The sequence below is a fragment of the Dipodomys merriami genome, unplaced genomic scaffold (assembly GCF_024711535.1).
Source record: "Dipodomys merriami isolate MVZ:Mamm:240054 unplaced genomic scaffold, mDipMer1.0.p SCAF_129, whole genome shotgun sequence".
Taxonomy (NCBI): domain Eukaryota; kingdom Metazoa; phylum Chordata; class Mammalia; order Rodentia; family Heteromyidae; genus Dipodomys; species Dipodomys merriami.
This window is the reverse complement of record NW_027202593.1, coordinates 819,710-845,029: the sequence shown is the minus strand read 5'-3', so window position 1 is coordinate 845,029 and position 25,320 is coordinate 819,710. Positions and strand designations below refer to the sequence as shown.

The window sequence follows — 25,320 nt, the reverse complement described above, 5'->3', positions numbered from 1 at the left end:
ATGCTTACTGTATATAAAAACTGTTAGTAGGGCCCATCCAGCCAGGATGCTGAGTTAAATCTGTGGGTGACATGCAAAACACCTTCCAGAGCCATCACCCCCCTGCCCAACACCTTCCAGAGCCATAACCCCACCCAACACCTACCTGAGCCATCACTCCCCCAAGACCCGTCAGCGGGTCACCGCCACTTGCCGTCCCAGTGGTCCAGTTGATTTCATAGTAATTGAAGAGCGTGAATGTGTAGGAGCCATCGGACACCAGGACAGCCTGGAAAGTGTTCACCTACAAGATGGGCAGGATGGTCTCATGACTGGCACAGAGGTCCTGTCCCAAGGGGTGGTTCCCCTTTCCTCTGCCCCCTCCCCCACACCCCAGCAGCTCAGCAACCTAGCCTCATGCTCTGCCTGCTCCCTGCATTTGTTCTTGCCACCAGTGGGAAAAGCAAGATGTGTGGGATTATGCATCTAAAAGAGAAATAGCCTGAGATAAACCTGGAGTCTGACTCAGCGCTCGGCTCCTGTCTTGTCAGGAACCAGACAGAAGAGAGGCCCCCCGGCTGGCCATAATAGGAGATCGCCTATAGATGGCAGCATGAGAATAAACTATGGGAAAGAGGCTGTCGGGGCTAGGTGGTTCCCATGGTAGGCTGGGTGGGGCACGGATGAGGAGGGCAAGAGTGAGTGATTGCTCCTGGTGGCAAATACAATTCTCCTCTGGAATGGGCTCCCTCCATTCCTGGAACACACTGCTGATCTTGACGAGATGTCTTCCCCTTTTAAAATGGAAGTTGGGAAGTGATTTTTTTAGAGCACTTTGTGGGAAGAAATTGTTCCTCTAATTGAGCATTTATGAATTACTTTCTATCTGTAAAATCCTCAGGGCTCAGCTGTAACTCAGACCAATGCTATATATGGCAGGCGATGTTTGAGCCCATTTTCACCCTATTGCTAAGAAAACTGAAGAGTAAGGGAAATGAGTTTCTGGAAGGTTAGTAGTGACCCAGCCACACAAATAGGATTGCAGCCAGAAGTTCCCAGTCAATCTCTTAGCACAACCATTCTTATATACTGTCTTAATTTTCAATGATTTAAGGACAAAGATGTTATATAAATTTGAACACACCTTGCAAATGTTCTCAGAATTAAGCAGTATCAAGCTCTACCCTTCATGATTTCCCTTTTCTCATCATCAGTGTTTTCAGGAAATGCACAGGAAATCAGAGCTCAAAGCACAGGCCATGCTGACCCTTCTCCATTCAACCCTCACTCTTTGCCCAGCCATCTGGTACCATCCCGGGGAACATCTCTGCCAGACACAGAGGAAGGCTGGAGTCCCTATCCTGTGTAATCAACCTGGAGAGGAGGATATTGGAAGCCCCAGCTCTCCCTATTTCAGACAGCCCCAGGGAGGGGCAGAGTGCAAGCAAAGAAAAGTCCTGTTTGTAAAGGACTTTCTCCTCCCCGCCCCCAACCCCCTGCCTACAGCAACTGATGGCGTTTAGGATAGAGCCACCCAGGTACATGCCTTCATTCTTCAGCCCCATTCAATGAAAGTGGGACACGGAAATGAGCAAGCAATAAACCCAAGATTACTACAAAGCTCAAGAGACCGAGGCAAAGTCAAGATCACACAAGGATTAAAGTTCATCTCTTTCAGACCAGGGTTCTCCTTCGGAAATGAAGTCCTTCCTCCAAAACAGTACTGGAGGCACCTGTGGTCCAATCAAGTCTTGAGAGCATCCTCTCACCCACCCTAGAAGTCATAGGAATTCACCAGCCATCCTAATGCCACCCCCTGAGGCTGAGTGTATCACACATTCCCACTTGCTCATTATTCCCCTCCACTCCCCGCCCCCACCCCAGCTTCCTCAACATTTGCTTTAAGATTTTTCTGGATCTGCTTTTGTTTTGTTTTTGTGAAATCTTGTTTTGCAGAATTGGTTTTTTGCTTCTGAGGATTTAAACCAGACCTGGAAAGAGTTGAGGATTCAGTTAGCAGACTTTAGTGTGGACCCTGCTCTGCCTCCTAGGAGATTTCAAATCCCTTTTCTTGCCTTTTTGAAAGCAGAGCTAGTACTTGTTGAGGGAACATTTTTATGGGGATTAAATGATATGTAAAGTAGCCTATTACAGCCAGGCACTAAACTCTTAGTAAATATTGATTTCCCTTTCAGTGAAGTAAGTGGGTCCCTGTCCCTTTCTATTAGACTTTCACGATACTTTCTGGACCTAAAAATGATCTCCCAAGCCCAGTGTTTGGTTGGCCTGATGGTGGGAAGGGCATTTCAAAGGAAGGGACACCTCTACTTCTGCAGCTCGGTTTTTCTCCATCAGCTTTTTGTTTTGTTTTGTTTTCCTCAAGGAGCTCAAAGCACTTAGAGCTCATCATTGATGCTCATGGAAAAGAAGATCTCAACTATTTCAGAAATTTCATTCCAAAGTAGAAATCAGAAAAATATCTAAATTATCTTGCCACTTTTATGGCCAATGGGCTTTTTGGAGAAAAAAAAATGTGGTCAGCATTGGACGGGCATTTCTTCTTTACCGCTCCACCCCACCCCCAGACTCTTAAAGTTTATGGATTGCTGGCATCCTGCATTCTAACGTTGTAAGCTATGAGGCTAAAAGAACATAAAACATCACCCGAGGAGTCGTTAGCCATCCATAACGTGACAGAGAGAAACGTATGCTTCTTTAGAGGTGATTTCCAGCCAATGAATCTGCTGTTTAAACTTGTGTCTTTCTGTTCTGCAGGACCGCTTAGCAATAAAGTGCTCTGAGATGCTTTGGCCAGAAAGTGCTAAAACACAATGTGCTCATCGCATCAATGTAGGTACAGATTGCAAGAGCAGCACTTTTTAACCTCTCTCTGACTCAAGTGTTTCTGTTCTACCCTTAAACAACTGACTCATTGCCAAGGAAACTGGAAAACAGATGGAATTAGAACTAATCTTAAGAAAGAAGAGGGTAGAGCCTCTTTGCTTACTGGGGAATTATGCAGTTAAGAGACACAGGTCTGCTACTTCAGCTACTCAAACAAGCTGCAGGCTTTTATGCAAACTCTAGTCTGTCCTCTTATGCAGAAAGTTGATTATCTCTATGATAATGCCAGTGATCATCTTTCTTATTTGACTTTTATTTCACTGCTCATTTGGGATTTCAGAGCAGATGTTGAAACTTTATCCATGAAATGCTTTAACTGCCCACTCTAATTAACATCAAATATGAATAATTTCAGCCCTGGTCACGATTTTTAAAAAATGTTGTAACATAATAAAATGAGCCAGGTTATTTGTACTCAACCCTGGCACACTGCTTTTTCTATTAGATTTTGTGGAGGAGGAAAGGGGGGGAATTACTGATGAAGAGAAACTCACATGCCTCGGGAAAGAAAAAAAACAACAACAAAAAACCTTTGAGTTCCTCCCTGGGTCCCTACACACGTGACTTAGAATGAGCTCAGTACCCTAATCACTCTTTTGCAAGTACAATGGTATGTATTACAAGAACATCATCAGGAGGCTCTTTTTAAGACATTGGTAATGGATTGTGATCACGGGGACTTATCTGAAATATCTGAACTGTCACCGCTGACTGGACTGGTTCCTCTGATATTTCCCTCTGTGGAAAGTGGGTGGCAAGACCCATCCGTTTAGCTCAAGCAAACTGACATTCCTCTTTTCTCCCAATTAGATTCCTTCACAGCAGAGAAGATGGACAAGAATTAGATGTCAGGAATAGCAAGTGGAAAGTGGAAATTTTGAATGATTACAGGTGTGGTGCTGCTGCCGCCATAAAATGTGACTTCCTCCCATGTCACAATGAAAACCCAAGTGGCAGAGAAGGTTGGCATGTCTTTGAAGTACTTCCTGATGTCCTTGGTGGCTCTTTTCAAGATGACGGGGTCCATGGTCTCTCTGTAATAGATCTCGCCTCGAATTCCGTTGTGCACGTCTGCCCAAAACGGGGCGATGAAGGCCCTCCCATCCGTCAGGGGAAAGGATTCTGGTGTAAACTGGCTCACCAGCACGTTGAAGGAAACGACGCCGTTGTTATTGACCTACAGAAATGAGAACGGTTTGGGCATGATGGATCTGAAATCAGGACAAGTTCAGAGTCACAAACTAAGGCCTGACATGTGCCTGGTCCCATGGATGAAAATGACCGTCAACTTACTGATTTAGAAAACCCATCGACACCAGCCCCCATTGTAGAAATGAGGAGTCTGTTTACACCCAGACACACTCACTGGCTCCCTTTCACTTTCAATTTGTAGCCGGCTTTGTTTCTTACTAATAAACCAGTCTCATTTTCACGTTCACTAGCCTATCGCTATTTGCATTTGTCAGATGCTACTGGTTGCTGGTGCAATGAAGACATCTTCCAAGTCACAGGTGCAAAAGAGACAGGGAAAACAAACACATGTGGAAAGCAAAGTTCAATTTTCAAAAGCAAGGAGATTGATAGTAGACCTTGATTCCTATTTTATGGGGAAAGAATGGTAGATTTCAGAGATAGATCACATGCTCCTTCATTGAACTCAGGTATCAGAATGAACTCTATCTGTTCCTGATGAGACATTTAAAAGACGTGTGTGTGTGTGTGTGTGTGTGTGTGTGTGTGTGGAGTATAAGTGTGAACCACTAGCACCTGGCTTTCAGTGATTCCTAGTGATGTCACAGCCATTTCTGTCATCAGACCAGGACAAGATTAAGTCCCACTGATGCCCTCATTCCATCCTGGCTTTGGTATATTGGTAGCTTCTTTGCACCATGGCTGTATAAAGATTGACACATGAGCAGCTTACATTGCATAGGTAATGGATCTGCTTATGGTGATTCTTTCCCAGTTTGTAAGTGGCCTAGTGAAATGACAAATCCTTACTGCAAATCACAAGCCAATTTGTCCCCTCCATTCACATGGGAACTGCAAACAATCCTGCAAGTGAAAGGCACTGATTGAACCAGGTGGCTCAGAGGGCTTCAACATCAGACACACCTGAGGTGGGAGTACATGCTACTTTGGGATGGAGAAAACAAATGGCTGGTTTCCTATCCATGGGTCTATGAGGGCATGAACATCAGCAGTGACCCAAATCCCATAGGCAAGGGCTCTCTACCTGGACCAACGGCACCTCAGAGTGCGTCAGAAGCGAGAGTGTTGGATTTGGAAAGAAAGACAAGGGATCAGAGTGGCAGGAGCCTGCTGTCTTCAAGAAACAGGGAACAACTCAAAGGCCCACAAATGTCATAACTCACCGGGCTGGAAAGGCAGGGAACCATTTCCCCTCAGGTAATCTGCCCCCAACTTACAGTCTGCCCTTTTGCAAGGGCAAGAACGCTTCGGGCTCTCCGTCACAAACTAAGACACGACATTTGTTAGCGTGGAGAAAGAAGAGGAACGTTAACTATAAATATCTTTGCTCTGGAGGCCCAAGCCTAAGGCTTCCAGAACCAAAGTCCTGTAGTCACCGCCCATCTCCAAAATCAGGTTAACACGTTGCAAAACTCACAGTCAGCTTTTAAAGACCAGGAGGCCCATGTGAGGACAACATCAAAAGCTTGGGGGTGCTACGGGAACGTGTTGTTTTAGGGAATAATGGATGCAATTAAAACACACAGGCGCTACCTTAGATGAGTGGGTCTCAAACTTCTGTGAGCGCCAGGCTCATAGGAAGGCTCCTCAAAACTGGGTGCTGGGCTTCCCTCCCCCACTCCCTGGGGTGCTGAATCAGCAGGTTTGGGACAGGCCTGGAAAGCAAGCTGGCTGAGAGGGTCCACGTGACGCAAGGGCTGGTCTCGCTACTGCTTAGATAGGAAGTACTGGTAAGGCAAGGGAAGAAAGGATGATTTTTGTCACAGGAGCCAGTCCTGAGGTGAATGTGAGGAGGAGGAGAAGGGTGGGAAGGTTTTATTTACCCCCTCCAGGGCAAGATGCAGAACAAAACGGAATGTCCCATGATCTACACACGCCTCCCTCCATCCGTGAAGACCAGAGATAAAGACGGGCTTGGCGGCTCAATACAACAGTCTCACTGGCAGGCCACCAAATAACACACACAGTGAGCTAGAAGGCAGGCTCCTCAAGAACTCTGACAGTAAACGAAGCCCCTTCTTAGCCCCAGCTTCACAATGGCACCCTCTGGCATGGCTACAGACCGAACGACGGTGGGCAGTTCAGCAGACACCCTTCTACCATAGCTGATTATCTCTCCGAGAGCATTCCAGTATGACTTCAAATTGGTTGGCAGGCCAAGAACAGCAGATGTGGAAACGCTTCACAAGCCCCGAAGGGAGAGGGACAAGGCACGGCTCCCGGTGTGGCTCCCTGTATCTTTTTAGCTTGTGGAGTAGCAGAAATAATGTTCATGGCATTGGGGCTGCTTCGCTTCTGTGTTTAATCACCCACAAGAGCAATTTATGGCGCTGTAGACTCCTCTGCTATGAACATTAGCCACTAAATATACCTTTGACTTTCTTAATCATAAAACCTATCAGCTCATGAAATCTCAGAACTTCTCATTGGGGCTGCCAATAAATCCTCCATTCCCAGAGCCCTGGGAAAGGGTATTTAAAATGCTTTCCTTAATGACAAACAAAGGAGAGAGAAGCATAGGCAGCCCCTGGCTGCCTTTGTACTCACATAGACAGTGCGGTAAGGAACGCCAAAGAAGAAAACCGGGATGGCCAACTTGATCTCAGATGAGCTCCCATCGTCCACTTTAGGTGTTTTGGTGTCATTCTGCCAAAATGGATACATGAGCTCCCTGGGCTGAACTGTCAAGAGAGATGGTTATTAGATACAGGGCACCTGTCTTTTCCATTTGGCAAGCTACTTTCCTCCACCTGATAAAGCCAGCTTCTTTGAATATGGCTTACAAGCCAAATGCAAGTCAGATGACCTTTCTCCTCATCCTAAACCCAGCTATAACCAGAACATGATTCTACTGACTCAGGGAGAAAGGGAAACAGGGGAGGGAAAGCCCATTTTGCTCCATTCCTGTGTTTGTGCATTTGGGGAGAGTAATGGTGACAGCTGGCTACTAGGTGGTGACATCCAGGCTGCCTGGAGTTCTTGAGCACTGAGTGGCGAGCGAGCCTCTCTGTGTGGCATGCTTGGGGGGGGGGGGATTGTGTCTTGACAAGATAGCCAGGCAGAGAGGTGGCAGCGGTGGTCACCTTTAGTTCCCTCCCAGCCCAAGAACTCAACTATGGAAGCTTTTCCTGAGAAGAGACCCTTCTTCCTGGAGCCCAAAGGCAGAAGATACCAGAAGGCAATCAATACCAGGGCAAGAGTGGGAGGAAAGAGTCTGTAACTGGCCCGAGAGTGGCTCTGACTGAGCCCAGCCCTGGAGGCTCGCTGCCCAGCTGCTTTTCACGAAAGGCACTCTCTTCCTCAGCCTCTCAGCCCAAGGTGATGTCATCACACACACTCACAATGTCACTTCCTCCCTGGACATTTGGTCCATTGCAGCTGTGAAGTAATCTCTGTTTCAGTAAACGCTTTTCTATGCCACGATCTTTTTCCTCCCTTGAATGACGATTAACCAACAGGACATCTTCCCCCTTTATAAAATTTGTTTGGAGATTTTGGTGCAGTGGCAAACCCGTCGTGGGCTCCGGGCCACAGCTTTGGAAGAAGTTGGGGGTGCCACGCAGAGGCTGAGGCTCAGTCTCATGTCTGCCCTCTCCTGGGGGAAAGTGCCTGAGTGGCACTGACTGAGCTGATCGGATGAGAGGCACTGTCCCAGGGCTGTCATGCTCCTCTGAGAGCTTTTTAGTGAACAGACAACAGCTCAGGAAAAAGAGCACAGAGTGGCCAGGGAGCAGCCCAGCAGTGTCGGGCAAAGGGCCAGCTCCCTAGCTCTGAAGGCGGGAGCGGGAGGGCTGCTAAAACAGAGAGCTCACCTCTTTCCGCTGGCCAACATCAGCGGGAGTGGAGCAGAGTCTGATCTTAGTCTATTATAAGCCTTGTTTCCTAAGCCCCTGAAATTTCTGAGAAGCCAACCAAATTTTAACCTGCAGGGGGCGCTGTGACCAATTAGATTTCCCCAGGGCCCTGGGCCATGGGCTGGCTGAGTTTGTCCTTACAATCAGTAGTAGAAAAAGCACCTTCCAACAGTCCTATTTACATAATGATAACAAGTTCCCAATTCCTAGAAGACAAGAGCTTTTTTTTAAAAAAAAAAAAAATCCTTCCAACCCCTACCCTACCTACCATTAAACTCAGCGCTTATTTAATTGAAGGGTGATGCTTCCGTGAATTAATAGCAAGAAATGAAGTCATGCTAAGGGCTTTCCTTCATGGGAAGCCTTTTGGGGAGCCACGCCCAAGTAAGAACAAGGGTTCAAATTTACATGGAATCGTTATCATTTTTATGGGATGGGTCCTGGAGTTTGGGACAGTACTGATTAATCTGTCGACAGGATGGGAAATTAAAACTCCTCAAGAAGGAGTCTGTCCCTAACCTAATGAGAGGCAACTCCCAGGACCCTGTCTCTGTAAGTGACCCTAGCTGGTAACTGACATGACACAGGAATAGTGGACAGTTTAAAAATTAACCTCAAGAAGAATATAAAAATCAGTACACTTAATATTGTGAGTATTCCATACATTATTTGTTGAATTGCAAAGGGTACTTAACAAAAGGGAGGGGCTTAACCTACTGCGATTTCCATCTCCAGAGCCATTATACATATGGATAGCATGACCTAGCAAGAGTGCCAGAATTAATACAAGAAAGATCACCCCTACCATGCTCACGGCAGGCTAGAGAACTCACAGTAAACATAAGTACGCTTCAAGGAGCCTTTTTCATTAAACAACACGCATTTTCTTGGCAAAGGCATGGGAGGTATTTTCATGCAACAAATAATGCTATCATTTATATGCTATAACTATTTCATTCTACCCAGGCCTTCATGCACATAGTTTTCAGAGCTGTTCATCGGAGACTTGTAACCATGTGCCAGCTGAATTTACCAAACAAACCCAAAACAGAAAGAAAGAGCCTTTGGAATTTTAATCAGTCATCAAAGTGGAAGAGCTATGTTGACCAGCCTTGTCTCAAATCCACAAACAATAGAAGGAAATTTATGTTGCCTGTCACTTACCCATTCTGGGGGTAACAGAGCAATGTTGTACAGCGAAAAGAATTATGGAAGCGGAGGACTGTCTCATCTTATTCCACTTATAGCTTTAGACTTTTTTTTTGTCTGTGTCATACATTTCCTGACATCCACATCATCAAGATCAAGGCCATTAAAATTTAGGAAATTTTAGTTAAAAGAAAAAAAATAAGTCTTTGGAATCTTACCACCCATTAAATGGCCTGATGGTAATCAATGACTGGAAAATGGGTGATGTGTGTGTGTGTTACATATATTAATGGAAATAACTTGCATTATTTTAAAGACCTTCTTTGGTAATGTACAAATTATGTTCAAAGTTAAGTAAGAAAAAGGACTGGAAGGGAATATCATTCAGAGTTACTGTATTTTACCCTTGACAAGCGAATTTAATTTGCATTTTCTGTTGTTGTATATGTAGACGCATGTACGCCTGCCCTCACAATTATGATTTCGACAACAGCGTCTCTTTATAAATTCAGGAGCATGCTAATCAAGAGCTTTATGGAATTCAGGAGTACTCACCTTGGTGCTGTACAAGTGCGAAGATGAAAGAGACCCAAATTCTAAGCAATGATGAATAATTCATCCTGGAATTTTAAAAAGAAAAAGAAAAAAAATCCCCAGCTTGCCAGAGTAAACAGAACACCAGGTGTGCTTGGTGGCAAATCCCGAGGCACAGCTGAACCATCCTAGGGCAAATTCACATCATAACATCAGTCATTCTGTGTCGGGTTGGGACTCCCGGACGGGCACAGTTCCTTATTTCAACCCTTTGTGAACAGATTAGAACCCCAAAGAAGCCAGTCTGGAAGTGCAATGAGATTGTGCAAATTGTTGGAAATCAATGAGCAGCAATTGGTAACAAGGGCAGGTAGGTATCTTCTGTGCATCTGAGAGAGTACTGAGGAGCAGCAGCCATCCCTGAGATGTCTTAAGCCAGAAATCCTGTCCTTTGTGAGACCTGGACTTCCTACTTGTCATACCAGGATTTCTATCAATCACGGCAAAGAAATGTAGGCTAACACTCCCTGGGGTTCTCTAGGTAAGGGGTTGAGAGCGTCTCATAACTGTTATATGCTATGGCACCCACCTAGTATTTCACTGGCCAGATTCACAAGCCATCAAAGACTCTGTGATTTAAGAGATCCACTTATGTTTGCCTCACAAAATGAATAACAGCTACCTTGGAAAGAAAAAGTGAAGCACACAAAGGTTGTTCATTAGAATTATAATAAAAGTAGCACCCAGTGCACAAGTAAGTGATTAGTTCCAGCGAGTTCATTGAACTTATTTGACTGGCAGTTTACAATCAGTGCAACTGGTGTTTCTTCCCTCTGCTAGGAGCACGAGCGGTCTGCATGACACCACAAAGCTGAGAGGCAAACTCACTCACGAGCCCCACATTCAACATACACCTGAGCAATAAGCACCAAAGTGCATGGCTAACCACAAAGCCTGAGCCCAAGGGCATCCTTAAAAATAAATAAACTTCCTTTTCTCTTTTCTTTTTAAAAATCATTTGAAGTGATCGAAACTCTTCAGTCAAACTTTCACAGGAAAGCAATGCGTTTGTCCTGGGAGCATTTTATTGCAGATTTCCAGTTGTCAAGCATGCACATTGCAATTTCAAGCACATATTCAACAGTAGTCAGTTTTGCTGAAAACTGTGTACAAGGATTTCAGAAGAGATCAAACACGCTAGCAGAGGCAGGTGCCAAACAAACGCAAGACGAGAGCCCTTAGGGAAGCAATGCAGAGAACAGCACATAATTCACTTAGATATTTGTATTTATGGAGGGGGGAAAAAACATGTCACTAACCTGTTTTGTAGAGGCTGGAGGAACTGAGGCAGAAATATGAAAGCCAATGCTTAGTAAATCAGGCACAATTAGGTAAAACAAGAATTCATGTTAGTTCTTCCCAACTTGCTGCCAATTATTTCTGATTCCTGAAAGGATGTCTGAATCTTGTACTTCTAAAACTAAAAATTCAGTTAGTCCTGTGCTACAGTCAGGTAAGTGTTGAGTTGCAATCAAGCTTTCTCACCCCCCCCTTCCTATTGATCAAGGAAAAGTAAATCTAAAGATCGGTTTCAGGATTGTGTAGAAAGGTTCTTTTCCTGAAAAACTAGACCTCCCCAGTCCCCTCCCCCAGCCACCACCTCTTACCAAAAAAAAAAAAAAAAAAAAAAAGTAGATTCAGATGGAAATGTCAGGTACTTGGAGCTGAAACCTTGGTTCTTTCTGATCAAATCACTTTGCAGAGAAAAACACAAAAGAACCCCCCTCTTCTCCCTTTGTACCCAAAAGAAGGCAACTGTATAACATTACAGAATTAGCATCCCCAGGCCTGGGATTAAAACTGCAAACAAATCTGCTGCCTCTAACATTTAAATGAAGTTAGTTTTCTACAACCCCCACCCCACTCGCTCTTTTAAATCTGTTCTTGAAAAGGCTGTCCTTTGCTTTCTCCCAGGATTGCATGAGGTATTTCAAGAAATGTTCCTTACCTTTTCTAGGTTTTATTCCTTCTTTCTCTCTGTTACAGTCTCTAGGCCAAGGAACTTTTTAGGTACAAACCAAATGAATAAGGCACCTAAAGTGTGGGCAGAAATTTCCACAAAGAAATCCCAAGCAAGTTGTGGATGCCCCTCCTGATGTCCCAAGAGACTTTCTAGGCTGGGAGGGGCAGTGGATGGGCATGGGGCAGAGGATTTAGAAAGTCCAGTGAACAGAAGAAAACATCCATGTTAGGTTTTGCTCCCAAGCATTTAGTGCCATTGGCTTTGGCATAAACCACATTACCTAAGATATTTAAGCAAACAGTAACTCAAATGTTAGCAGGTCACTCTTTTGTAAACCAAGAGGGGTTTAAAAACTACTCCACATTTTTCCCTGACAAGATCACAAAAATGAAATGACAATTCTGGTTTCAGGCAGATTGTCTTAAAATGGACAAGAGGGTTGGGGAAACTAAACTTGTAATCTAAATTATTCAATTCCCCTCCCCTCAAAGCCCCCCAGAAACCTGTGATAATTCAGTAGGTTTTGTACAATGAGTTTATTCTTTTGCTAGTAACTTGAGTCCTCTCCATATACCCATTCACAGATGACACATGGCTGCTTCCTTCTGAAAGGTGCAGTTTTGGGGGAGCCTGGTGTAAAGTGAATTAAACTCAAATCCAAGACTCACCTAGAGATGAAATCTCTTTGCTCAATCCTGATTGCGTTGAGTCCCGTAGCAACCTAAATGTATGGGAGCAAAGCAGTTGATTTTATTTAAAAACTGCTAATGGCATAGTAATTGGTAATTGCATTCATCTTTTTCTCCCGTTTACTCAGAAATATTAATATCCCACCCCCTTTGGCCCATATCAAATTTTTCATCCTTCTTGGGGCCGGACTGCTGCTGGGTCTAAAAGTATACAGGTGTGTATGAGGTGGACAAAGATTTCTGTTAAGATTTAGCCCAGAGGAGGGTGGAGTGGAGGTGGGGCTTGGAGTCTGTCACCCAAGAGGGTTGTGTCTTACAAAGATGGTGGTCCTTCTTTCATAGTGTAACACAAAGGGCAGTGGGCCACCTGGTTCGGATGCAAATGCCTTCCAAATAGGCTCATGCGCTAAAGGTTTGGTCCTGAGGCCAACTGTGTGCAGAGGCAGAGATTTGGGGAACTGACTAGATCATGAGGGCTCTGACATCAGTGAGTCAGTCCACTGATCAATTCAAAATCTGAGTTGACTACAGGGAGGTGGTGAACTGTAGAAAGGGGGGCTGTGTGGAGGAGGTAGGTCCTTGAGACCACAGCATGTTCTCTGCCTTATACTCTACTTCCTAGCTCCCAAGAGATGAACAGCTCCTGCTGCCACCATGTTGTCCTGGGCTCCAAGTAATGGTTCCAGCTGACTGATGGGCTGAAACCTCAGAATCTCCTTTAAACTCTTTCCTCAGGTATTTGTCTAACACATCTGAGTATACTGTTCTTGCTCAGGGGCTTCAACTAGCACCATGGAAGGTCTATTGCATGGGTATAGAATTTCAGGTGAAGTAGCTCCTGACTAGGAAATCTGGGTACAGAAGATGGTAGTGAGTCCATGGTATTGGGATCTGCTGGGGAAGTACAGATAGTACAACTCAGATGATGCCAGCTTCCTGAGCATCCATGTGTTTGCTTAAGAAGTGGGCGAAGCATCCCTTTGAAGAGAGTATCCTTGCTCTGATTTGGAAGAAAGTTAAAAACAACAGTGGAGAGGCAGACATAGTACAATCCCTATCCTCCAAAGAACCCCATGCAGTTCCTCTACAAGAGACTTGGGGACAAGAGCCATTCAGACGAAAGCGTATGACAGATAATAAGCATGGGACTTTAGGGCAAGTAATCCATCACTTTTCATGAGTACTCTGCTGAAACAATGTTCATACATTGCTAACGAGAAATAATGGCTTCTACTGAAGGGGTGGAATCTCACCAAGGAAGCAAGATGGTGCTCACCAACTGTGTTCTTTGTTGAGTGTAAGTGCCTGGATCTGCAATGGCCTGATGGGGAGAAGGCCAGGTTGGCTGCACTAACCAGAAATCACATCAAGCCCAAGGCCAGTGCAGTCTTTTGACTTTGCAGGAATATTACAAATAGTAAAACCAGGGAGTGGGGGAGAATGTTCATTTTATATAACCTCAGTAGAGACTAGTTTGGCAATATCCACATACAAATCAAAATTACAGGGGCTGGGAAGGTGGCTCAGTATAGAGTGCTTGCCTTGCATGCATGAGGCCCTGGGTTCTATTCTTCAGCACCACTAAGCAGGAAAAAAAAAAAAAACAAAACAAAACGGAAGTGGCACTGTGGCTCAAGTGGTAGAGTGCTAGCTTTGAGCTGAAGAGCTGAGGGACAGTGCCCAGGCCCAGAGTTCAGGCCCCACGACTGACACAAATAAAAATTACAGATACTTTGACCTTTTGATCTAGCAATCTCACCTCTAGGAATACATTCCACAGATGTATTCAAACATGCCAGAGAACATATGCTGTTTACTACAGCAAATCAAAAAGTTTTAATTTAAAAAGGAATGAGGAAGAGATGGAAAGGGAAGGAAAAAACTCAAAAGTAAGCAAATAGGGTATTGGTTAAATGGACTATGGTCCATCTATATACAAGGTAAACATAGTATATACAGAGGGAGGTGACTCTGTGTTCTACTAGAGTTCTTTGAGATAGATAACAGGCAAAATAAAAAGCAAGAGGCAAGGTAGTGCTTAATACAGTAACCTTCATGTGTTATGCGGGAACAATTAGAATATAGATTCTTGTCTACTATGAGATTCTTGTCTACTATGATTTGTATGCACACAAGGGATGAATAAAAGATGGAGCACAGCCATAGAATGGAGCTTTTCAATTGTATGTCTTCATTACATCGCTTGACTTTTGGACCATGTACATGTTATCTATTTAAAAATTGAATTTAAATGTTTTCAAGTCTCCTTCTTGTCAGACAATCTGAAATTTAAAGCAAAATGTTAACAAGTGAAGCCGTTCATACTGCCCTCATATTTCCTCAGTAAGTACAGCTGACACCTGCCCTGAAATGTGTCTGATGTTTCACTAAACATTTCCCTCTGTAGTCTGCATTTGTTAATGTCTGCCTCTCCTGTTCCTGGTCTTATTTTAACACCTCAGTTGTTACTCAGTGACATGGGAGCCTGTGGTAGACTCAAAAGACTCAAACTGCACCTTAAGTACGCGGTGAAGCTAGATCTTGCAGATGGTAATAGATAACACATCTGCTCCATTTTTCAGTACTTTCATTCTCCACAAGACTCCTTCTTGAATGCTACATCAGTTTCAGCCTCATCCTTTCCCACAACAAAACCATAAAGGCTCTAGTAAATAATGAGCTAACTCCTTTCCTTCCTAAAGAAACACCAAGCTTAAGTTCCTGTGGAACAGTGGGCCTCCTTGATATAAGTCTGAGCTGGAACGGAACGTCCTCTCTCACCACTGGTTCTGCTGAAACCAAGCTCTAAAGGTGCTGGGCGCATCCCATGACTGGTTCACTCAGTCATGTCAGCAGCACCTACCACCAGCACCCAGTGTGGTACCTGAGACACAGGGGGACGGGAGATGTGCCAAACACATGACCGTTCAAGAATCAGCACAAGGGCATATTCAAGTCTTGGTTTAGATACTCCATTTCAGAGTCAATTTAGTGAACGAATGTTGAACACTGCCTCATTTTAGCATGTTAGCTAAACAAAACCTAACACCGCAGGTGTTGGGGGCCAAGGATGGAGGAGAACTTCAGCAGAGGACACACAAGTATAGATTCAATGTCCAGTGCATGGATAAAGCAAATTACTTGTGTCTGAATCCTGGTCTTGTTGACACCTGCCATCATGTGACTTAATCTGCTTGTCCATCATATCCCCACTAGTGAGAAAATGGGGATGACAATGCTGACCTTGCAGGACTGAGATGACAGACAGAAATTTCTTTTCCTAGGAGATGGAAAGGAAAGTGTGATTGGAAGGTCAACCTCGTATTGTGTTCAGTCCAGAGGTTATGGGCTATCGAGATACATGGGGCTACTTTGTAAGTGCTCAGAGAAGCTCAAAACAAATATGATTAAATAGAATTCATCACAAACGTTAAAGTTACCACTCTTTGCAATTTGAATAGGAAGCAGATGTAATCCTAAATTAAAAGTGGTTAGATATTAGGCCTTTTTGAAGCATTAGGGAGCAGTTTATGGGCTGCCTTTGAAATATAGAAATAAAGTATGGCTTGTATCTTCTCAGTAGTAATTTAATTCACAATGGCTAATGAAGAAATTATTCATAAGCAGATAGAGCTCAAACTCTCTAATACTTCTAGAAAATTATTTTCAAAAAGAAAAAAAAAGTAGCCCTTGAACAAAAACTGGCTATATTTTTGTTTCACCAAATGAGATTTTCAGTCTTACTGGGGGAAAAGGAGTGCTAAATGTGTCAAGGAGAACTAAAACGGAGGGCAGAAGACATGTTAAAAGTATAAAATTTTGCTCACAGAAAAGCAATATCCATTCTTCCAAATCCTTCTCCTGCAACTTTCACTTCCATCAAGGTCCCAGTCCAGTTCATTCAAATGGCCAGGAACTTCCTGGTGTAGACCAATTCCCCGGAGAACATAACCAGAGAACCAATCACTGTCTATTTTTAGCTGTATAAACATTTACCTTTGACCCACCACTCCAGGAAAAAAATCAGAACACAAAGCAAAAATGGACTTGAATTTTTAATTTTTTAAAGATTATCTCTCTGTATATTAATAAAAAGTGCAAAGAATAGACCTTCATGTTTAAATTATACTCTAAATAAAATATATATAGATATATATGTATATATTTCCATTAACTGCAGGAGATAACTGGCAAGAGCCTGAGAGAGTCCAGTCCCTCTCCACCACTACAATGGACATACATTTTAAGGAAGCACCTATGAAGAACAGTAGAGTTCACCACACATCTGGAGACACACAGCACTTCTGGGTGGTCTGGAGAGCAGTTTGCATTTTCAATCCAACATGAAATGAAAAATCACATCCATGAACGGAAACGACACTGCTCAGAACGGCGGATTCTGAATTCAGGTTTTCGGTGCCCATGAAACAGCACTACCCAGATACAAGCCATGCTCATGTGCGTTAGTAACAGCTATCTGTGGGAGGCCTCAGGCGGGCACCACCAATTTGTGCAAAAAATACCCTCTGTGCCGTCAGCACGGCTAGTGTAGCAGCACGGCTTTTTTCTCCTTTTTAAAATTAACATTCACTGCTGCCCCCCACCCCACCCTGCCAAGTAATAACATTTGGTCTTACTATATATAAGTGGGCTTATGTGTTGTGCTGCATTTTTGTCAAAAATCTTATACAAAACAAAAACAAGGGGAGGCTGCTTTTTTATGTACTTCTGTCAATGGTGGGAAGGACAATTACAACACTTTAACGGTTAAGCGATAGGTTTATGACTCTGGACTTTTTTTCTTTAGAGCAACCTGGGATATTTCAACAATTTTGATTCAAAAGTGATGTAGCTTCAGCAGCTCTGTGGCCAAATGAAAAATCAAAGTGCTCATCCCTTCCTTTCTTATAACAGAGTTATAAGAATAAAAAAATATGCTGTACCTGGAACAGCCTATCTGTAATACTGGCCAGGACAGCACTTTGCCTCATAAATGTCAATAATTTGCTCCCACTCAATCTGGAGGAAATTAATATTAAAGTATGGATAAGCCACCGACAACCCATTACACAAGTCTTGGGGACTTGAAGGTCCATCATCTCTTCTTTCCTCCTTCTGGGCCTGTTATAAAAGTAGTTTGGTTACAAGCGTCTACACAGCACCAATTAAAAAAAAAAAATCTGCATCTTTCCTTAGCCACCCAAGTGAGTCTGTAAGTACACATGCTCAAAAAGCTTTTCTCATTTACTTCTGTTCGGTAACTCTAAAACACCAGTAATTGTATTCATTTTTCTAATAAAAAAAATTTCAGCAATCATTAAAACCATTAGTTACAATGCCTTAAAAATACCCACATCAGCTGACTTAGAGGAGAAGTTCCCTTGACATGCAGCCATATAAGAAAAGAAATTATGCCTGCAGTTGATAAACACCGTGCCCTGTAATAAGGGAAGAAACAGGTCTCTGATAGTAAAAAAGCATTTCATAAAACTCTTATATAAAATATCTTATTATGACCATTCCACTTGTGACTGAAGTGTAGGTGTTCACTCTTCACTCTGCCTTCTGCTGGGGAAAGCGGGGGGTCCTACAACTCCAAAAACGTAAGAATGCATCCAACTGTCTCCCAGGCTGACAAAAGCGCCCGGCTCAGTTACACTGCTCTCTCAAACTCATCTGCACTTAAGCGCACATACACAAAGCACCCACAGTTTTAATCTTTGTGACATTGTTGCTAGACTTCTTTCCCCCTCTATTTCTAAAAATCTGTCAGGAAAATGTGACTACAAAATAATTGTTCTTTTCTCTACCAGGCTGGATCTCCATGGCTCATCTTTATGATTTTGAAAGCTAAAGTTTGCAGCAGCGGAGAGTAGGCCCTGCTCATCTACCTCAAACCCTTTGGCTTCCACCTGCAGGGGCGCAGTAAGTGCAGATCTGCTCAGTAGGCCTGAGCCAAAGGCGTTACAGATGCTGAACCTGAAGTGCATCAAGAGAATAAGCATCTGCCACGTGGCAGAGGAAAACATTTAAAGTAGCAATAATAAACACAATACCTATACACGAAGGAAAAATTTCATAAGAAATGAAATTTGGAGGAGTTAAGTAACAAAGGTCAAAAGGTCAGATGCAACCAGAGAACAGCTGCATTCTCCAAAGAATACTTTCCCTGCCTACTTTCCACCTGCAGAAAGCTAAGTATTTCTTGTCTCATACTTGTAAACATGGAGGACCAAGAAAGATACACACTGATTACAACTGATTTATAAAGGGATAGGAATGCAAACAAAAAGATGTCAGAGTAGGTAAGGGTCTAGCTTTTAAAGGAAAAGTACTTCAAATGTGCTTCTGCAAAAAATATGACTTGGAGGCAATTTGGAGGTTTTGACACTTGAACTTTACTCATAGATTGTAGGCAGAGTTGTTTTCTATAAGAGTAACTAAATTAAGACAAAAGAACTGTGCAATTATGACATCACAAAACCTCACAGAAGAACTGGGAATCAAAGTTACCTTTGATTAAAGTTTCCCACTCACTTTTTGCAAAGTGCAAGCAAAAGCAAGGGCATTGGATGGATGGCACAGGCAGGGGCAGGAAAGCCCTTTCTCCAGTCTCCCACGTCACCCCTTCATGCATACCACGGACAGTTCATTAGCTGACCCTCTGCTCTCCTGGCCGTGGATTCTATTTGATTCCTCATAGTCAGGCTTTTATTCCCAATAGCTTAAAGTAATAAAAATGAAAGATGTGAGGAAATGAATTCATACGTAGAAATAAAAGAAACCTGGAACCTGACACATTTCATATTTTGGAAATAATGGTGAACATAATGCGGAGGGCGGTTAACAGTGAGATCATAGCATATGAGAGAGCCAACTACTCTGCCCGTGCTTCCAGAATGGCTGAAAGTTTACCTGGAGTCTTAACACTCCACATACCCTTCCTTAAGATCCTAACAGTCATAGGTTCTTACTGATACCTGAGATCAGAGTCAGGCTGAAAATGCTTAAATCTTAAAAGGGAGAAATGAGAGGAAAAAACCCAAATTGAGAAAAAAAAGTTAATTAAGAACAGATTAAAACTATTAGGTAAGTATATGTTGATAGTCCAAGGGAAGGAAAGGAGGGAAGGGGGGAAAGGAAGAACAGGGTAGGGGGACTGGTCTTTGCTGTGGAGCTCCTCATGTACCCTTCTAACTGGGACACGCTCTCGCTGATGTGTGAATACTGTAAGCTACCTCTGAAGCAGACACGGCCCTTCTGAGGGGACCTGGTTCACGCCATCTGCACAAGGACATCTAAACTGCCACGATAACCAAGTGACAGACAAACCCGTGAGCGCAGCATGCAACCGGTGATCTCTTTGTCCTCGTCCATGAGAAAGGATGCACGGACTGGAGATACAGCCAGGTCTGCTGGCTGAGCAGAAGAAATCTGTGGTAGAAAATACCCAAAACAACCCCTTACCCATTCTAAGGGAAAAAAGATATAAAACCCCTCTCAAAGCAAAACAAAACAAAAATAACATTTTCCCTCCTAAAGAAAACCACATTGGAAACAAGTGCCCTGCGAAAAGTCCATATGCGTGTTTTTACAAGGCTGGTAGAGGTTATTTTGTTTTGGATTCCACATAAATTTTATCTCCATCTCTAATGCCAAAGGAATGTAATGCCCGGGAGCTGTACTTCATTTCTTCTGGGCCAAAGGGAGCTTCGTGGTCAAAGTAGTAGAGAAGCATGCTGCTTGTGGGTAACTGCACTAGACTTTTCAATTGTTTCTTTAGTTCAGCAACTGTTTGGTCCAGACGAATGCTCATTTCCTCCACGTGATCGTTAAAGTGCACCTCCACTTTTGCACTGCTCTGGGGTCGTAGGTCCACTTCTGCCAGAGGCTCCAACTTCCCATATTTTGTGATCAGTTCATGATATCTAGAAAAATAAAAACAATAACATCAGCAGCTTCCATTAACACTGCATGGAACTACGGACTTCTTCCATACTATACTGCTGCTTCAAACACCAATACTATTTCATTCAAGTAGTATCTGTACATATGTGTGCACAAATGTATGTACTATGAACCAACAAATGCAGTTACTGGATGACCTGTGGCTCCTGTGACCAGATACACAGCTCTGTGGAATCCACAGGGAAAGCACATTCTTGCAGAGAGAAGAGGCACTTTTTTCCCCTGAAGATGGTCACCATGCATGAATGATGTAAGAGTAGGCTTCAGAGGATAGGCCTTGTGGTACAAACCTGTGATTCCAGTACTCAGGAGGCTAAGGCAAGTTCAAGGCCAGCCTGGGCTACAAAGTGGGAAAAAATAAGGGAGCCTTAGAAAGAAAATCAAATTTAGAAGAGCAGGTACTACAAAAATAAGAGAGAAAGGTGAGATCTCCACAAAGAGCTTGCTTTCCTGGGGGTCGGCATCAGGAGGGTCGGCTCTCTAGGCACATACCTTGGTTATAAATGGGAAGATGGAAGTAGGTTCGGAGGCCTTAAGAAGCCATAACTTTTAGACACAAACACACATGTTAGCCATTGAATCAACTCTTTCCATGTAGCCTTGTTTGAAGGTACCAGTCTAGTGCCAACTGTAATAAAAGCAATTTATGTGAAAGGCAAGGATACAGCTGTGATAAATAAGGAATGTTCTTTCATCAAAACAGAAATAAAAATCAAGCCAAGAGGAACATTCAAAAGTGAGAATAGGGTCCACAAAGTAAAGTTTCTTCTGTGGAAACTCCAGTCCACTGCCAGCCGGGAGGACCTGGGCATGGTTTTATTGGACGGGGCAGGTAACTTTCTATACACTAGAGGGGAAAACACTGAGAGGACTTTTGATAGCTAAGACACACAGAGGCAAATTAAAGATTAGAATTATCATACTTACATAACATTATTCTTCAACCTCTCCCACTCCACTTGGAACTTTTGCTCAGTAAAATCATAAGGTGTCATAATAAGGTTGGTAGGAACATTAATGACATAGTAAGACATCTGTGTTTAGAGATGGAGTAACAGAGAATGGTAAAAATAGCCCTGCCTCTGCCTTTGGAGTCTGACCCCATCTTGTAATTAGCTGTGTAACTTGGCAACTCACTCCACTCTTGTATCTCAGTTTCCTCATTAGTCAAGTCAGGGTGATAATGCCTGCACTAAGGTAGGACCTTAGAGGACAGTCATAAGAATTAGACAACTGATGTTACTATGCAAATAAAAGTACTGACATCATAGCTTACATTATTAAAATACCCCTTAGAAAACCAAAGACAACTGGCACCTACTTAGGGGAGATTTCTTAGAAAAAAGGTTCATATGATCACACAGACTACAGAATACTGTCCCATAACTTAAGCCAAAACCTGATCGTTCTTTGGTTGGTGGTTGATTAATCATGAGGTAGCCCTGTTTGAATAAATCCTTTAGCCTCAGCCTCCTGCCTGCTGGCATTATAGGCCTAGGCCACCATGCCCAGACAAAAACAGCATAAAAAAGGACTAAAAATAATCACTGTGAGCAACAAAAGAAGTAATAGTTTATCAACATAACCTTTTAAAAGGACCCAAAAGGTCTAAGAGCATCTTTTCCCCCACTCCATCTCCTATCATACTCATTCAAATAAATAAAAAATGGAGTATAAAACGAACACAATCTCAATTCCAGAGACAGAAGTCAACAGGATAACCACTCCGGTCTCAGCCAGAAGTAGCCATGGCTAGAATAAGGAGAGGTAACTCATGCTGTGTGCCTGCACAGAGGCAGTTGAAGGGGAAGTGTACACTCTGAAGAATAAACAGGATATAAAGCAGCACGTACACCCACAGCACGGCAGAACGAATGAAGAAAAGGAATACCGTAAATATGTAAGTGAGAACTAGAGGGAGAACTCACTCTGACAGCAAACCCGACTGAAGAAAATGCCCTACAAATACTAAGGTCTAGAAATTCATATATGGATGATAACCAAAACCAAGACACAAACACAACGGCTAGACAATAGTATAGGGTGAAAAGGGACCATACTGAATTAAGAAACAAACTTGAGGATCAAAACATCGTTACTGACCAAGTAAACTGGAATGACCAAGGACATTATACTTAACCCAGTTTCAGTCAGTAATAAGTCTAACAAGTAGATATTTTCACACAATGAAGGACTTGGGCAACAGCAACAGCGTACCTATGAGGAATGAGAAGGGAGGAACCAAAACCAATTATTCAATAATGAGATTAAAGAACTAGAAGTAAGCCTTGAATCTATTTAAATACAAAGCTAAAATTCACAATAGCGGTAATACTTCTAGACTTGTTTATATCCAACACTATAGCCTACTGAATTAATTTCAACAATGTATTTGTTGACATAATAATGGCCTACTTGCTATTAATGGGCGAATGTATTTACAAATTAAATGACCTGGAATACTACAAAGTCCTAAAATTTTCTTAAAATTAACTTGTCCAGAAATAATTGTCATTCAAACATCTTTTTCTCTAGTCTTTCATTAACTCAGTAGACAGTACTAAAAGCTATCCAATTATCCTGACCGGAAACTACATGGTGATTTGATTTCTCTTTTCCTATGGCTCCTCTCCGCTTTTCTCATTCAATCCATTAACACATCTTACTAACTGTCCTCCTAAATACCTTATTAATCTACTTACATCCCTCATGCCTATATGTCTTGCAAACTCAAATATTCGTGATCACTATTATTAACTCATGTTGCTACCTTTTCTTTAGATGCATAAACTAGATAAGCTCCCACAGAATCTTTCTAACCTCTTCCTGGTAGATGCCCTCTTGGAGATGAAATTTACCTTTCACCAACCACGGTCTGCCCTCAGTTTCAACAGAGGTGGTAGAACAAACAGCTATGGTATGGAGCAGTTTGGGCATTATCTTCTTCCATACCAGATTGAAGTACATGGAATGTGTTCCTGGAGTGGGCAGCCTGCCAGCATCTGGTTAATTCCTGGATGACAACTAAGGCAGTGTGATCAGCACCAAGGACTTGGCTTGTTCTATGGTTTTATTATAAAGGCAATCAGGGGAGGTAGCCTAAGCCCGTTCTTCCAACCCTCCCAAAGATTTTGTAAGGACATTACTGACTGCATGTAGTCCTTTCTTCTTGAAACTTCTTGTGACATTCCATGTCTTCTGGGTAACCATGAATACTTGACTATTTTATTGTCAAAGTAATCATTACAAAACACACATTTGATCTCCCCACTATCCTACATATTAAAAGTAAAGTACCAATTCTTTTCTTTTTTTGGAGGGGGTCCGGATGTGGGGCCTGAACTCTGGGCCTGGGCGCTGTCCCTCAGCTCTTCAGCTCAAGGCTAGCACTCTACCATTTGAGCCACAGCACCACTTCCAGCTTCTTTTTGCTTATGTGGTGCTGAGGAATTGAACCCAGGGCCTCAGGCATGCAAGGCAAGCACTCTACCACTGAGCCACCTTTCCAGCCCCCAATTCTTTAATGTAGTTGGGGAAGACAGAACTTTGGGTGAGACTAATTTAAAAATAAAAATGTCTCTCAACAATACCAAAAGAGAAAAACAAACAGATTCTGTAACTAGCAGCACGAGAAGGGCTTGACACACCAGTGCTGGCTTGAAGATGGTGAGGCCCCACGGAAAGTGTGGTGAGGGCGACATCTCCACCATCCTGAATGTGCCTGCAAAGGGATCTGCTGCAGGGCCTCCGCCCCGTAAGGAGAGCAGCCCTGCCGACACCTTCACGTCACCTTGGGAAACTCTAAGCGGAGCACTCACCTGGGCCAGACAACACCCAGGTTTCTGACCTACAGAGTAAGTGGGCACTGTAGTAAGCCACTAACTTGAAAGTCATTTATTATAGCATCAACAGAAAACAAAGAAAAAGACCCTTTGTGATCTGCTTCCTTGATAACTTTCCAGCCTTATTTTGTACCATCACCATTGCCATTTTCAATACCTTCTAAGAAATCCTAGAGACTATTATATAATATATAGATTAAATAACACACAAAGTCTCATGGCTAGTGAAAGGATAGAAATTAGAATTCAAGTCTTATTTCTCACCATTTCATTACAATAAGGAATATTATCCTAGAAGTTCTCTTCTTCTTCTACATTCCAAATGCCCACTCTAAAGTGTAAGGTCCTGATTTCAAATCCCATCAGTCCCCAAACCAAATGCTTCCTTTAAGTCTTATTCTTTTTTTTTTTTAATATTATTTTATTTTATTTGAGAACATACTGTACAGAGGGGTTACAATTACATGGGCAGGATAATGCATACATTTCTTACCAAGCATTGCAGCCTCCTCCTTTGTTTACCCTTCACCTCCCTTCCCAGTCTTTTTTTTTTAAATGGGACAAGGTCTTACTATATGGCACAGACTGGCCAGTCTGGGAACTGCCTGGAGGAAACTACAAAATCATCAGGAAGAGATAACAATACTGTTTTTAGATCAAAAACAAATGTATACATAGAAGATAAGTAAAATAAAAATGGATAGATTAAAAAGCTAGACAAATCCTCAACTGTGGGAGACATCCATAGTCTTCCTTCAAGGACGGAAAATATTATTTATGCCCGAAAAGTACTAGCAACCTGACCTAACACAATTGACATTAAACACACCACCTGATATCAGAACTTTTTTTTTCTATTTCATAAGTGATATTCACCAAGACAGACCATAGTCCAAGCCAAAAACATTACTCAAACATACCAAAACAGGTTTAAAAGAACTGAAGTAATATAGCTTAGATTCTTTCACCCTAATAAAATTAAACTAGAAATCATTATCAAAAAGGTTACTATAAATCCTCAAATACCTGGGAAATAAACAATGCATTTAAAACAACATGAGTTAGAGGAAGTCACAGGAAAAATTAGAAAACATAATTCATTCAATGAAAAGGAAATGTAGCTAAAGCATGTTTGGAAGTAAATTTATAGAATTAAATAATAATAA

At 42.7% G+C, this 25,320-nt stretch overlaps 2 protein-coding genes across 5 annotated transcripts in view; both read right to left on the bottom strand.

The window, feature by feature from the left end:
• The window catches only part of LOC138824435 (alpha-tectorin), a 69,958-nt gene extending 58,726 nt beyond the window's left edge, over positions 1–11,232 (bottom strand). The window contains exons 1-5 of one of the 2 annotated variants that reach the window (XM_070018284.1): positions 10,952–11,232; positions 9,654–9,718; positions 6,643–6,776; positions 3,773–4,060; positions 146–283 (exon numbers count right to left, since the gene is read on the bottom strand). In XM_070018284.1, coding sequence (XP_069874385.1) covers positions 146–283; positions 3,773–4,060; positions 6,643–6,776; positions 9,654–9,717 — 624 coding nt within the window. In that variant the 5' untranslated portion in view covers position 9,718; positions 10,952–11,232. The remainder of the gene's footprint in view (positions 1–145; positions 284–3,772; positions 4,061–6,642; positions 6,777–9,653; positions 9,719–10,951) is intronic. The other variant, XM_070018285.1, reaches the window with a different exon arrangement.
• Positions 11,233–17,362: 6,130 nt separating this feature from the next.
• The window catches only part of LOC138824436 (tubulin-specific chaperone cofactor E-like protein), a 51,428-nt gene continuing 43,470 nt past the window's right edge, over positions 17,363–25,320 (bottom strand). For all 3 annotated transcript variants that reach the window (XM_070018286.1, XM_070018288.1, XM_070018287.1), the window contains exon 8: positions 17,363–20,272. In XM_070018286.1, the coding sequence (XP_069874387.1) occupies positions 19,954–20,272 (319 nt within the window). In that variant the 3' untranslated portion in view covers positions 17,363–19,953. The remainder of the gene's footprint in view (positions 20,273–25,320) is intronic.